The sequence below is a fragment of the Balaenoptera acutorostrata genome, chromosome 2, assembly GCF_949987535.1.
Source record: "Balaenoptera acutorostrata chromosome 2, mBalAcu1.1, whole genome shotgun sequence".
Taxonomy (NCBI): Eukaryota; Metazoa; Chordata; class Mammalia; order Artiodactyla; family Balaenopteridae; genus Balaenoptera; species Balaenoptera acutorostrata.
The window spans coordinates 179,037,450-179,049,955 of record NC_080065.1 but is presented as its reverse complement, the minus strand read 5'-3'; the positions used below and the strand labels follow the sequence as shown (position 1 = coordinate 179,049,955).

The 12,506-nt window shown below is 54.9% G+C and overlaps 1 protein-coding gene across 2 annotated transcripts; it reads left to right on the top strand.

Moving 5' to 3' along the window:
- The first annotated feature begins 3,035 nt into the window (after nucleotides 1–3,035).
- On the top strand, nucleotides 3,036–12,180 carry ICAM1 (intercellular adhesion molecule 1). Of its 2 annotated transcripts, XM_007168997.2 has the most exons (7): nucleotides 3,047–3,228; nucleotides 4,863–5,123; nucleotides 9,018–9,326; nucleotides 9,697–9,984; nucleotides 10,065–10,319; nucleotides 10,528–10,776; nucleotides 10,860–12,180. In XM_007168997.2, the coding sequence occupies exons 1-7, from the start codon at nucleotides 3,162–3,164 to the stop codon at nucleotides 11,039–11,041; spliced, it is 1,611 nt and encodes a 536-aa protein (XP_007169059.1). In that variant the 5' UTR covers nucleotides 3,047–3,161; the 3' UTR covers nucleotides 11,042–12,180. The 2 variants fall into 2 exon arrangements, with proteins under 2 accessions (XP_057396708.1, XP_007169059.1); XM_057540725.1 differs by lacking the exon at nucleotides 10,065–10,319 and having other exon boundaries at nucleotides 3,036–3,228.
- Nucleotides 12,181–12,506: the final 326 nt, after the last annotated feature.

The window sequence follows — 12,506 nt, the reverse complement described above, 5'->3', positions numbered from 1 at the left end:
GCTCCGCAACAAGAAAGGCCGCAATAGTGAGAGGCCCGCGCACCGCGATGAAGAGTGGCCCCCGCTTGCCGCAACTAGAGAAAAGCCCTCGCACAGAAACAAGGACCCAACACAGCCAAAAATAAATAATTAATTAATTTATTTTTTTAAAAAAAAGAATTTCAGCAAGTGAATGAAGTTTCAGTAATGAAACCATAAGAGCGAGTGACAGGGAATGTTTAGGGTGTGGCCCAGGATGGAAGGAGTCAGGGAGTCGGGGAGCATCCGGGAAAGCTTTTAGGAAGAGGCTCAGGCCACAAGAAAGGGCTGGCCATATCAGGGATGAGAAGAAGAGCATTCCAGGTCAAGGGAACTGCAATGTGGTCACGCCAGACCTCAGAATGAGGGGCGAGCAGGCATGATGCCATGGAGTGGGGTTTGGGTACTTCTGCCCTGGGTCCACAGCCTCTGGTCTGCAGTGGGGCCATTCCCTGACCTTCCTGAGACTGCCTGGCACCCTGGAGGAAGCCCTGCCCTTCCTGGTGGCTGCAGCAAAGGGATGGGGAACATCTGCTTCCCTTTCTTCCAAGAAAACACAAAGGGAACGTAGACTAGGGGGTGCGTGCTTCTTCTGCCAAACTGCCCCCTATTATCACCCCATTCTCATCTCAGGAAATGGCCCTCCACCCTCCTAGGACCTCAGACCAGGACCTAGTAGTTGATCTTGACTCTGCCTGCCCCCACATCCCAGCAAACACAGTTGGACCTGCTGCCAAAATAAATGCCAAATTGGACCGTATCTCCCCAGTGCCATTGCCCACTCCAGGCTCCATCATTGCTCCCCTGCACTGGAGCAGTCACCTCCTTTCCAGTCTCCTGGCTTCCTTCTACCCTGTCCTCCCCACCATCTGACTCTAGCTCCTGCTGTCTCAGGAGGGTGCCTGTAAAGGCCTGAGTCAGGGCGTGTCCCTGCTCCGCTCAGAACCCTCCATGGCTCCCACCTCACTCAGAAGAAAGGCCAAAGTCCTCCCCAGGCCATGCTCTACCCCATTCCCTCCCTGCCCTCCTCTCTTCCAATTCTCTCCCTCCCTTACTGCATTCCAGCAACACTAGCCTCCTGGCTGTTCCTTAAGGCAGTTCCTACCTCAGGGCCTTGGCACATTCAGTGTTCTCTGCTTGGTACATTCCTTCCCTGATATTGTCAGGACTCTCTGCTCTTTGCTCAAACGTCACCTTCTCAGTCTTTCCCAGAATACTCTATTTAAAGGTTTATTAACCTTCACATTTCCTATTCCCTTCCCTGCTTTACTTTCTCTTAGCACTAATCACAAGCTATGTCTCCATATATCTTATTTTTGTTTCTGTCGTCCGGACTAAGACGGTCTCTGCATGATGGTAGGGATTTTGGTCTATTCTGTTCATTGCTGCGTCCCCAGCACCTGGAACGATGCCTGGCACACAGCAGGCTCTCAATCAACGCTGCGTAGCAAGTGTTGAGAGACAGAAGGAAGAAGCACGATTTTCCCGCTGTAAGAGGGACCAGAGCCGCGCGGGGGAGCTCGCCGCCTGCACTTGGGACAGAGGCCAAAGTAAGCAGTGATCTGAACCTGGTAAAAATTCTCCGTTAAATGACCCCCCGGCGGAGGATTTTCCTAGACCCTCCCAGGGACGTCCCCGGCCCCCGCTCTGCGCCTCTGCCCAGTCCATTTGGGGCGGGAATTCAACACCCTCCACCCTCCAAGAAGAAAGATCCCCGTGGAAATTCCTTAGGAACAACCGGGGCGGAGCGAGGGACTCTTTTCTGGCTGGCGAGTAATTCGCAGCCCCTTCCCCGGGAGGAAGGGGTCGAGCGTCCTTGAAGCCCCCTCCCTTCCCCGTCTGCTGCGCGACCTCCTTGGCCCTTCTGAGGTCTCCCTGGCGACGCGGCGCGCGCGCCACAACAGGAAGCCTTAAGCGGCGGGGTTCCGCGCTCGGAGACTCCAGGATCCCCAGCCTTGACATGGTGGATGCCGAGTCTTGGGCGGTCACACGCGCAGGCGTGGCTTGGGGGGAGGCGGTGGCGTGGGACGGCCTATAGACGCGGCGCGGGACCTCACAATGTCCCCCAAACACCCTAATGGGACAAGCCGGGGCAAACACCCGCACAGATTTAGTGCTGGCGCCCGGGGTTCGAGTTACAGGAGCTAAGAGCAGAGGACAGGGGTTTGAGCGCCCCCTCTCCCCGCCCCATTCCGGGGCCTGGGAGCTGCCTCAGTTTCCCTGCAGAAGGCAAGCATTCGAGCGCCCCCTCTCTCCTCCCCCGTCAAGGTCTGCGGCCTCAGTTTCCCCGCGGAGCCTGGGAACTGCAACGGAGGGGCTCGGCACGTCAGGACCACGCGGCTTCCTTCCTTTTTCTGGAAGCTGTAAAGACGCCCCCGCGCTGGAGGCCGAAAGGGGAAGCGAGGCCGCGGGGGAGTGGGAGCGCCCATCGGTGGGGGACGCGGAGCCCCGGACGTGATGCGCCTTGCGTCCTCTCCCCCAGGGTTCACAGGCGCCTGAAAGTGCCTGGGCTTTCTGCAGCCGCTTCTCAGGAAATCTCGGTGTCAGCTGGGCGGGGACATGACCCTTTGGGGAGGGGCACCCTTGATCGAGAGCGCCCCCGGAGGATTCCTGGGGCCCCACCGAAACGAGGGACCGTCCACTCGGTTAAAGAGGCCTGCTTGCGCTGGGGAGTCAGACTTGAGTTCGAATGCCCTCGCACCTTGGAGCCTCAGTTTACCCCTCTGTGGAACGGACACAATAGCAGTCCCTACCGTCCAGGGTGGTTGGCAGTATCCAATAAAGCGCTGTGTAAACGCAGAATCAAGGGTAGCCGAGCCCAGGGACGGAACCCCTAGCGCCGGGAGCAGTCTCCGGTTTGTTCTCTGGCCGCTGCCGCCAGGCAGCCCTCACTACTTCAATTCGGAAATTCCGGTGCGAGAGCGGCCAGCGAGAGGGGACAACCCTACTCGGCCCCGGCACCCTCTCAATCCGGAAATGCTAGAGCCCTCGTTCCGGAGAGGAAAGCGCGAGGTTTCCAGGAAGGCAGCACCGCCCCCTCGGCCCCCCTTGGCTGGCCGCTATAAAAGGACCCACAAGGTCCTCAGCGCCACAGTCCGCGCCCACGCCTCTGCGCCGCCTCGTCAGCCCTGCCTCCGCCTGCGATGGTTCCCGGCGCTGCCCATCCCGCGATGCTTGCGCTCCTGGCCCTGCTCGGGGCTCTGCTCCCAGGTGAGTCAGGGGTCGAGGGGCTGCCGTCGGGCTAGCTCTTGGGATCTGGGCTGCGCCCTGGGAGCGGTGGGAGGACCGGCTCCCCACCGACTGGGGACACTGGTACTTACGTAGCTGTTTATGGCAAGTTGGGGCTAGAGCCATCGATTGAAAGTCAACAGCCATGGGTTCAAATCCAGACCCTACATCATGGCTTGCTGTGTGCCTTCGGACTATGGGCTGCCCGTCCCAGAGGAGCTTCAGTTTTTCAGCTGTAAAATGGAGAAGTTAATAGCGTTCACCTCGCAGCGGTTGTGTCCTGGCCCCAGGAGGTGGTCAGACCGTGTAGAGATGTGGCCCCGTGCCAAGCTTAGGTAGACTGGGACCCCCCCCCCCCCGCAACACACACACACACAGACATTCTGTTCCTCATCCCGTGCCCTTGGGGGAAGTCCAGGACTCTGCTCAGGGGAATTCCAGGGCTGACTTGCCAAGGAAGCAGAGGCTAAGGAGTGGGATGCCCCAGCAGCCCTTCATCAACTCCAGCTAGGAGGGAGGGGAGAAGGGGGACAGTTGGTCTCAAATGGTGGTCAGTGTCGGGAAGCAGGAGAGTGAAAAATTCATGAGCAGAGCACACCGCGGTTACCAGCTCAATGAAGCCTTCTAATCCGGACTCTAATCTGGACTCTACCACTTTCTAGCTGAGTGACCTCCCTTCAGGTCTCACCATTTCCCTCTGTGAAATGGAAGCGACCCCAGAATCACCTTGGAGAATTCATGGAGCTGCTGTTTCCACACGCCTCCATCCCAGATGGAGTAGGCCCAAAGCTGAAGGCAGAGATTTTTGGGGCGGGGGGCTTTCAGATGGGTGGGCTCAGACGGACTTTGTTTTTTAGCTCTGGAGTCACCACAGTCTGCGGGAGCTAATCCCAACAAGCCCCCTCCTTCTTACCTGCAGCCACTCGCTACCTGCCCTGTGCTAGGAGTTACTTGCATCAGCAGGGGTTGGGGTGACTATATTCACCCACTTTACAGATGGGGAAAGTGAGGTCCTGAGAGGGGAAACCAGTTGTCCAAGTGGGTGAGGAACCAGCCTGATTGGAACCCCTTCATCCCTGGAGGACTGACTCCCTCCACCTGACCTCTTGGGGGGGAAAACAACACTGACTTCATGCCCCTCTTTTGCTAAAATCCTCCGTGGCTGCCCATTGTCCCCGCAGTGAAGAACACTTCGTTGGCATGGCTTAACACCGCTTGCATGATCTTCCTGACCTCATTTCCCCGCAACTCATCCCTGTGACTCTGCTCCAGCCACCCTGCCTCAGGACCTTTGCACTTGCTGCTCCTTTTGCCTGGAACTCATTTCCCTTTTCTCTAGATGGCCAGCCCCTGTTCATCATCCAGATCTCTGCTCACACATTACCCTGTCACCAAGGCACTGTCTGTTCTATCATCCCATTTTGTTTTTGCCAAAGCTCTTGTCAGCATCAGTTATTAATTATGTTGTTTGTTCATGAATTTTTCTGTCTCCCACACTGAAAGCAGAGTTTTGTCTTGTTCAAGGCTGTGTCCCCAGCACCCAGAACAGGCTGGATGCAGTAATGTTGATGAGCCCGATTTGTCATGCCTGACCCCTCCTCATCTTTTGGTTCCAGGGCCTGGAGGTGCCCAAACATCAGTGCAGCCTCCAAATGCCATCATACCCCGAGGAAGCTCCATAACGGTGAACTGCAGTACCTCCTGTGACCAACACACATTGTTGGGCCTAGAGACTCAGCTGGCCAAGAGGGAAGTAGACCATGGGAACAACTGGAAGATTTTTGAACTGAGTGGCGTGCAAAAAGACAGCATGCCAATATGCTACTCAAGCTGTCCCAGTGGCCAGGCATCAGCTTTGATGAACCTCACCGTATACTGTGAGTGCCTGGGTCCAGGGGCTGGACTAGGCAGACTGGGTTGGGGAGGTGGACAGGGGAGTCCCCAGCAGGTTGGAACAGCCTTTGTTACTTGGGGGTGGGGGGTCTCACTGAAGGGCAAGGGGGCCCACCTTCGGAAAGTCTCATTGTCATCTAGAACCCTTCCTTGAACTTCCTTGGGGGTGACTTCCAAGTATGGACTCGGTCCTCAAAATGTCACATGCGTGGGTCCTTTGACACAGAAAACCCACTCCTGGGAATTGGGCCTATAGGTGTCCCCACCCACAAGGGTACTGAGGGAGTGTGGGGTTATTCACTGTGGCTTGATCTGAAAGGGCAAAAGTTTGCAAGGCACTCAAATGTAGAGGGCTGGGGAGAGAAACTGTGGTTCAGTCATCCCATGGAATAGTATGCAACCGTGTAAAAGAATGAGACAGACGCTCCGAGATGTATTGTCACGTTCAAAAGTAAGGTATGCCCAGAATGAGTGGCATGCCAACCACAGTGTTAAGGAGCCATGGGGGCCGGGTTAGGGAGGCTGTGTTTCTGCATTAAAGAGCCCTGAAAGGAAATACAACAAGTGACAATATTAGCTGGCTGTGAGGAAGGTGTAGGGCTCCGGGAGAGCGCAGGGGGCGAGTTTTCTCCATGTGCCTTTTTTTTTACTTTGGGCATTTTGAAGTGTGACAGTGAGTTAGCATGACTGTAAGCAATAAATAGATAAATGAAATTGAGATGAAAACAAAACAAAATAAAAAAGGAAAAAAGAAAGCGAACTCGCCAACTGGCCTTGGAATCAGACAACCTTGGGTTCTGGTCCCAGCGTGGGCCTCACTAACTGGTGACTCTGATGTGGGGAGGGGGGAGGGGGGAATACGTGGCTTCCTGGTTGATTTTCACATGAGACCTCCTCGGAAGGGTCTAATGATGCAGTGAGGCCTGGAGGACATTCCACCTTCACGGTGCCTGCATAAAAGAAGCTTTGGGGCAAACATCAGCTTTGTTTCTGATTTGGAGGATGTCTGAGCAGCTGCTGGCCAAGTGAGGGAAGTCCCCAAACATTCCCAGTGGCCTCTGAAAACCCCCAGAAAACTTCTTCACAGGACCTTCTGCATCTCACCCTGAGAGTTGAAAGCCCAACCCTCCAGGTTTGAGTCCTGGCCCTGATACATTTCTCCCTCTTTGGGTGCCAGACTTTGCCTTAGTTTTCACCTCTGTGAAATGGAACAGACGGCTGCACACAGTAGCAAGGGGTCACCTAGGAGAGACTCTAGCTTGGTCCTGCCCCACTGCCAGTGTAAAGATGAGGGAGCATCTCTGGGTGGCTGAACTTTCTCTAGAAAGAGTTGTAATTCCTGCAGGAGGTGACCCCTAACTGGGCCTTGAAGGATGCGTAGGAGTTGGTAAAGACAGGCATTCTAGACAGAGGGAATAGCCTGGGCAAAGATTTGGAGTGGGGAAACATGCTGACCTGGGGTTGGGGAGGCAAGAGGGACTGAATATCAACAGATCGGTGTGGCTGGAGCTGAGTTTGGCAGGACCTTGAATGCCAGGGCGAGGAGCTGAGACCTTCTTCTTAGGGTGACAGGGAGCCATGGAGGGTGTGTGAGCAGGCCAGGGATCCAAAGCAGAGGGCTGACCTTACAGGAAGCCAGAGAGCAGCTGCCCGTGGACCCAGTCCAGGTCGGGCATGTTGAGGGCAGTTTCGTATGCAAGAAGGGAGGGGCAGACAAATATTTGAAGGGTGGAGTGACCAGGACTTAGTGAGGGACTAAAGATGGGGAGTCAAGGAGAGGCAGAACAGACCTCCTCCCCCAGTCTGGGCTTCAGGGCAAGGACCTGGGCTCCGAGATGTGAGTTCCATTTGGAGGCTGTGGTTTGAGGGGGCCGTCAGCTCTGCAAGTTGGAGTTTGCAACAGATGGTCAGAGGTAAGAGTTGGATGTCTGAGGGTTTTCTCAACCTTTTTTTTTTTTTTTTAACAGCTTTTAGCATACACTGCAATGCAGTTTGGAGTATTTATAGTGTTGTACAACCACAATCTAGTTTAAGAACATATATCTCACCTTAAAAAGTAACCACACAAAAAAAATTTCAGATGTGGAAAACACAATATATTGGCTTCAAAAAATTTTTTTAAAGTGTTTCCAATTTTTTTTAAATTTATTTATTTATTTTTGGCTGTGATGGGTCTTCCTTTATGTGCGAGGGCTTTCTCTAATTGTGGCAAGCAGGGGCCACTCTTCATCGCGGTGCGCGGTCCTCTCACTATCGCGGCCTCTCTTGTTGTGGAGCACAGGCTCCAGACGCACAGGCTCAGTAGTTGTGGCTCACAGGCCTAGTTACTCCGCGGCATGTGGGATCTTCCCAGACCAGGGCTCGAACCCGTGTCCCCTGCATTAACAGGCAGATTCTCAACCACTGCGCCACCAGGGAAGCCCCTCAAAATTTTTAAAAAGGCAAAATTAAAATGAATAAACATTTAATCAAAAGTCAAAAAAAAAAGTAACCTCATGCCCATTTACAGTCACTCTCAGCTTCTGAAGTGGATTAATAATAGTCCTAATAATAATAACAATAGTCCTACCTTCATTAGCCCCAGGTTACAGCTTAGAAAACTGAGGCTTCGTTTCTGTAGCCCCGAGGGCTGGGACTGTTCCAGTGTGCAAAGTCACTCCCCCACAGGCCATAGCAAAGAACCAGCAAAGCTAGGAATCAACTCCAGGCTCCTGACACTTTAACATCACTGCTTTTTTTTTTTTTTTCCTTAGGTTGGAAAAGGAAAGGTTGCTTTATTCAGGAGGCTGGTAACCTGGGGAGAAGGTGGACTCATGTCCAAACACCAACTCCCAACATCACTACTGTTTAAGTGACATTTCAGGGCCTCTTGAGAAGGGTCTAAAAGTGGGAGGCTTCAAGACCCCTCCTTAGGGAGTCTGGGGTGGGGGGGTGATTCTCAGGCTAAGCCACAGCTCACCAGGGCTCTGCTGGCAATTTCCACTGGCGATCCAGGCTTGGAATTCTGTTACCCCATGCAGAATGGAGACCCTGGCCTGCGGAAACCAAGCCCGCGTGTGGTGTTTTCAGGGGATATTCAGGGTTTCGTTTTGAGGGTCTGTGGGTTGTTCTTAGATTTTTAACATTTCAGGGGATCACACGGTTCATTCGGGAACCCTTAAAAGCAAGCTCCTGAAAGGCCTCGAATCACTGTGGGTGGCTCAACCTTATTCTTTCTACAAACATAGAGTGCCTAAGGGACTTCCCTGGCGGTCCAGTGGTTAAGACTCTGCGCTTCCACTGCCAAGGGCGTGAGTTCGATCCCTGGTCGGGGAGCTAAGATCCCGCAAGCCACGGGGCGTGGCCAAAAAAAAAAAAATAGAGTGCTTATCGGGTGTCAAGGATACAACAGGGAACAAAAGAGACAAAGATCCCTGCCCTCCTGGGCTGACATTCCATGGCAGGAATAGTGGAAAAGCAAATTAACTGAGGAGATGATCTTGTACCTCAGAGGTGAGGGATTCTATGGAGGAAAATGCTAAGGCCAAAAAGAGGAGAATGAAGAACAGGAGTCTTTTTACAACAACGTCTAGAGACTGGGCAGCTTAAACGGACTGTATTTATTTGCCGGGACTCCTGGCAATGGACTTCGAAACTCTTTCCCACTTTTCACTCTCAGATGCTGCAGTGAATAAAGATTGATTTTGCCTCCTTCACAACCACTTGGGGACTTCTCACTGGGTTATCCTGAAGCTCTTAACATTCCTCTCTAGCTTAGGTGGTTTGAGGTGTGTTCTGGGGAGAGCGTGGTGAGACTTCCCGAGCAGGTGTAGCCAGGGCCCCAACACTCCTGTGGGCGGGCGGCCAGCCAGTTCAAACAACACTCCCCTCCCCTCCAGGGTTCCCGGAACGCGTGGAGCTGGCCCCCCTGCCGCCCTGGCAGCCCGTGGACGAGCACTTCATCCTGCGCTGCATGGTGTCCGGTGGGGCCCCCCGGGACCACCTCACCGTGGTGCTGCTCCACGGGGAGAAGGAGCTGAGCCGGCAGCCAGCGGGAAATGGGGAGCCTGCTGAGGTCACGGTCACGGTGCTGGCGACCAGAGATGACCATGGTGCCAATTTTTCTTGCCGCACGGAGCTGGACCTGCGGTCCCAAGGGCTGGGACTGTTCCAGAACAGCTCAGCTCCCAGGAAGCTCCGAACCTTTGGTGAGGCACTGGGGAGCCAGCAGAGAGGATGGGATGACAGGGATTTCATGCTTGGGGTGTGGGGGCTCTGGGAAGGAGAGGCCCCTGGCCGTGGGTGCGCTGAGAAGGTGGCAACCTTGATTGCAAAGGCTTCTGGGAAGAGCATCTTCTTGGCCACTGGGGTGGAGTGTTCTGGGATGTGGTGCCTGGACTGCAGGATCCTCTGAGAAGGCTGTGACCCAGGGCAAGTGGTACACGTGTCCTGGGACAAGGGTGACCCAGCCACAGTTTCCCAGGAAGAGGGTGTTCCAGATGGGGGAATGAAAATGCCCCAGGAAAGGGCTTCAGGATGTCTGTCTCCTCTCTGTTTACACCCACTGTCTCTCGCCAGTGCTACCAATGACCGACCCGCACCTTGCTACCCACCGGGTACTGGAAGTGGGCACAGAGTGGCAGGTGAACTGCACCCTGGATGGGCTGTTCCCAGTCTCGGAGGCGGAGGTCCACCTGGCGCTGGGGGACATGAGGCTGCAACCCACAATCACGTACAATGATGACTCACTCTTGGCCAAAGCCTGGGTCAAGGGAAAGGTGGAGGAAGAAGGCGTCCAGTACTTGACGTGTGCGGTGAATCTGGGAGGGCAGAGCCGGAGGTCTCAGGAGAGCGTGACCATCTATAGTAAGTAGAAACCCAGGTGGGGCTTCCGAAGGGGTGGGGCTAATGCCAGGGGCGGGGCTCACTGTGCCCCCCACCTCCAGGCTTCCCGGCTCCCAACCTGACCCTGAGCCAGCCCGAGGTCTCGGAATGGACTATGGTGAACGTGGAGTGTGAGGCCCAGGCTGGAGCTGTGGTGACGCTGAACGGGGCCCCAGCCAGAACTCCGGGCCCAAGGGCCCAATTGCAGCTGAATGCCAGCGCCGAGGACAACGGGCGCAGCTTCTTCTGCTCTGCTGCCCTGGAGGTGGCCGAGCAGGTGGTACACAAGCACCAGACCCGGGAGCTCCGTGTCCTGTGTGAGTGGGGCCGCTAGACAATGACCCCTGACCTCCACGGCCCAACCCCTAAGACCCCAAGAGCTCCTGCCTTCACCAAGGCCCACTCCCACCCCCACCCTGGTGAGCCCCTTCCCCAGATTCCTACCTAAGTCTTCTTACCTAGACCTAGATGGTGAGTGATGTCCTGGTCCCTGACCCCGTCCCTCATCTTGCTGTGTTTCTTCAGATGGCCCCCGACTAAATGAGAGGGATTGCCTGGGAAACTGGACATGGCAGGAAGGCTCCCAGCAGACCCTGAGGTGCCAGGCCTGGGGGAACCCAACCCCCAAGCTGAACTGTAGCCGGAAAGAGGATGGGGCTTTGCTACCCATTGGGGACCTGAGGCCCGTCAAGCGGGAGGTGGCGGGCACCTACCAGTGTCGGGCCACCAGCACTTGCGGTGAGGTTACCCGTGAAGTTGTCATCAATGTGATCTGTAAGTGCTGGAGTTCAGGGCTGGGCAGGGCAGGGGCAGTGAGGGCAGCTCAACCCTCACTGCCCCCTGTGTCCTCCCCACAGACCACCAGAATAACATGGCCATCGTCATTCCGGTGGCATCTGTGATCATCTTGGGCACTGTGGTCACAGCCGCTTGCATCTATAACTGCCAGAGGAAGATCCAGAAATATGAGCTACAGAAGGCCCGGAAGGCCCAGGAAGAGGCTGCCATGAAACTGAACACACCAGCCACGCCGCCCTGAGCCTACCCCCTCAGGACAGGACCTCCTCAGCCCCCAAACCGTCACAAGCAGGGCTGCATCAAACAATGGTGGGCATATGCCATTCAGCTATACCCACCTTCCCAGGGTGCCAGAGGACAGGAGAGAGACCCCAGTCAGGATACAGACAGCATCTGGGGTCACGGCCCCTGCACACTTATAACCCCCAGGCCTCACACCTGATGTGGAGCCACAGGACTGAGACAAAAGAAGGGGCCAAGCCTCAGGGCATGAATGTGAGGGATGTCAAAGTCTGACCTGGCCGGAGGGTGTATGATGGAGACCCTCACCTCCAACATGGGGACACCCAACTGGGAAACATTGAAACTCACCCCCTACTGCGTGTGCTGAGGCCTTACAGTCCTAAGAGAGAAGTGGCCCTGCACAGTCACATGCAGCTCTGAAACACAAATCCCCACACGTCCTGACAGAAGCCAGCTCCAGCATTGCTGTCCACAGACTGTTCCCAACTCCTGATGATGACATATTTATTCATTTGTTCTTTTACTAGCTATTTATTGAGTGCCTTTTATGTGGGCTAGAATGGTAAACAAGAAGAACATTGATTCCCGCCCTCAGGGAGCTCTCAGTCTAATCTCATTCAGGGTCGCCAGCTACAGTTGTACTGGCTGTGCACTGCACAAGAGTGCCTGGCAAAAAGATTAAGTGGGGCTAGAATTTCCCACTCCACTGGCCAAGCTTCTTTCTCCCAGAAAGGGATTAGTAATGGTGACAAGGTATGGCTGGTGACATGCCCAGAGATGACCCACTGAGCCCTTACACCCCAGCACTGGCACTGACCTCTGCTAATCCACCTCTCCACCTATACCCATGTCTGCTAGTGGTCACAATGACACTTGGTGGCATGCCTAAACGTGGGTGTTCACTCCTTGATAGCTAAACCATGGAGTCCCATGAAACTGTGCCCAATCCCTGTGTGTCCCTGCCTTGTCCTACCTGTTTCCATCTCAGTGGGACCATGCAAGAACAGAGCAGTCTGCAGCTCCAAATTCCTGCAGCAACGAGGCTCCTGCAGGCAGCGGGGAGGAGAGGCCTGGGAAAACCCCCTCCCAACTGCGGAAGCCTCTCCCTTGTGCTAATAAAGCTATTTCATCTTTCCAGCCTTGTGTGAGTTGAGGGGAGGTGTCATGTCCAGTTGGAGCCTTTTCTAGCCTGTCCTCCCACTTCCTGCCCCAAGAGAAGGCTGCCAGTTCAAGGCCCAGCCCTCAGGCTCTAATCCAAATCTGGGGTTTATTAGGGCCTTTTGAGACTTCAGTGAAAATTAAATATCCCTCTCCAGAAAAACACGATGACATTTGATTTAGAATGGATTGGAGAATCCCATTCTTAAGCTGTGGGAGTGGGGTGTATACCGCAGGGCTCCGGGGCCCCTCGGAGCCTCTGTCTCTCTCTCCCCGGGGTGGGGCTGAGGAGGCGGTGCTGCGGG

Excerpts from the sequence above, each read along its gene's own strand:
- ICAM1 (XM_007168997.2), top strand. The coding sequence starts at position 3,162 with ATGGTTCCCGGCGCTGCCCATCCCGCGATGCTTGCGCTCCTGGCCCTG. Across the intron at positions 9,985-10,064 it reads GGAGAGCGTGACCATCTATA|GCTTCCCGGCTCCCAACCTG; the intron begins GTAAGTAGAAAC and ends CCCCACCTCCAG. Across the intron at positions 10,320-10,527 it reads CCGGGAGCTCCGTGTCCTGT|ATGGCCCCCGACTAAATGAG; the intron begins GTGAGTGGGGCC and ends GTGTTTCTTCAG.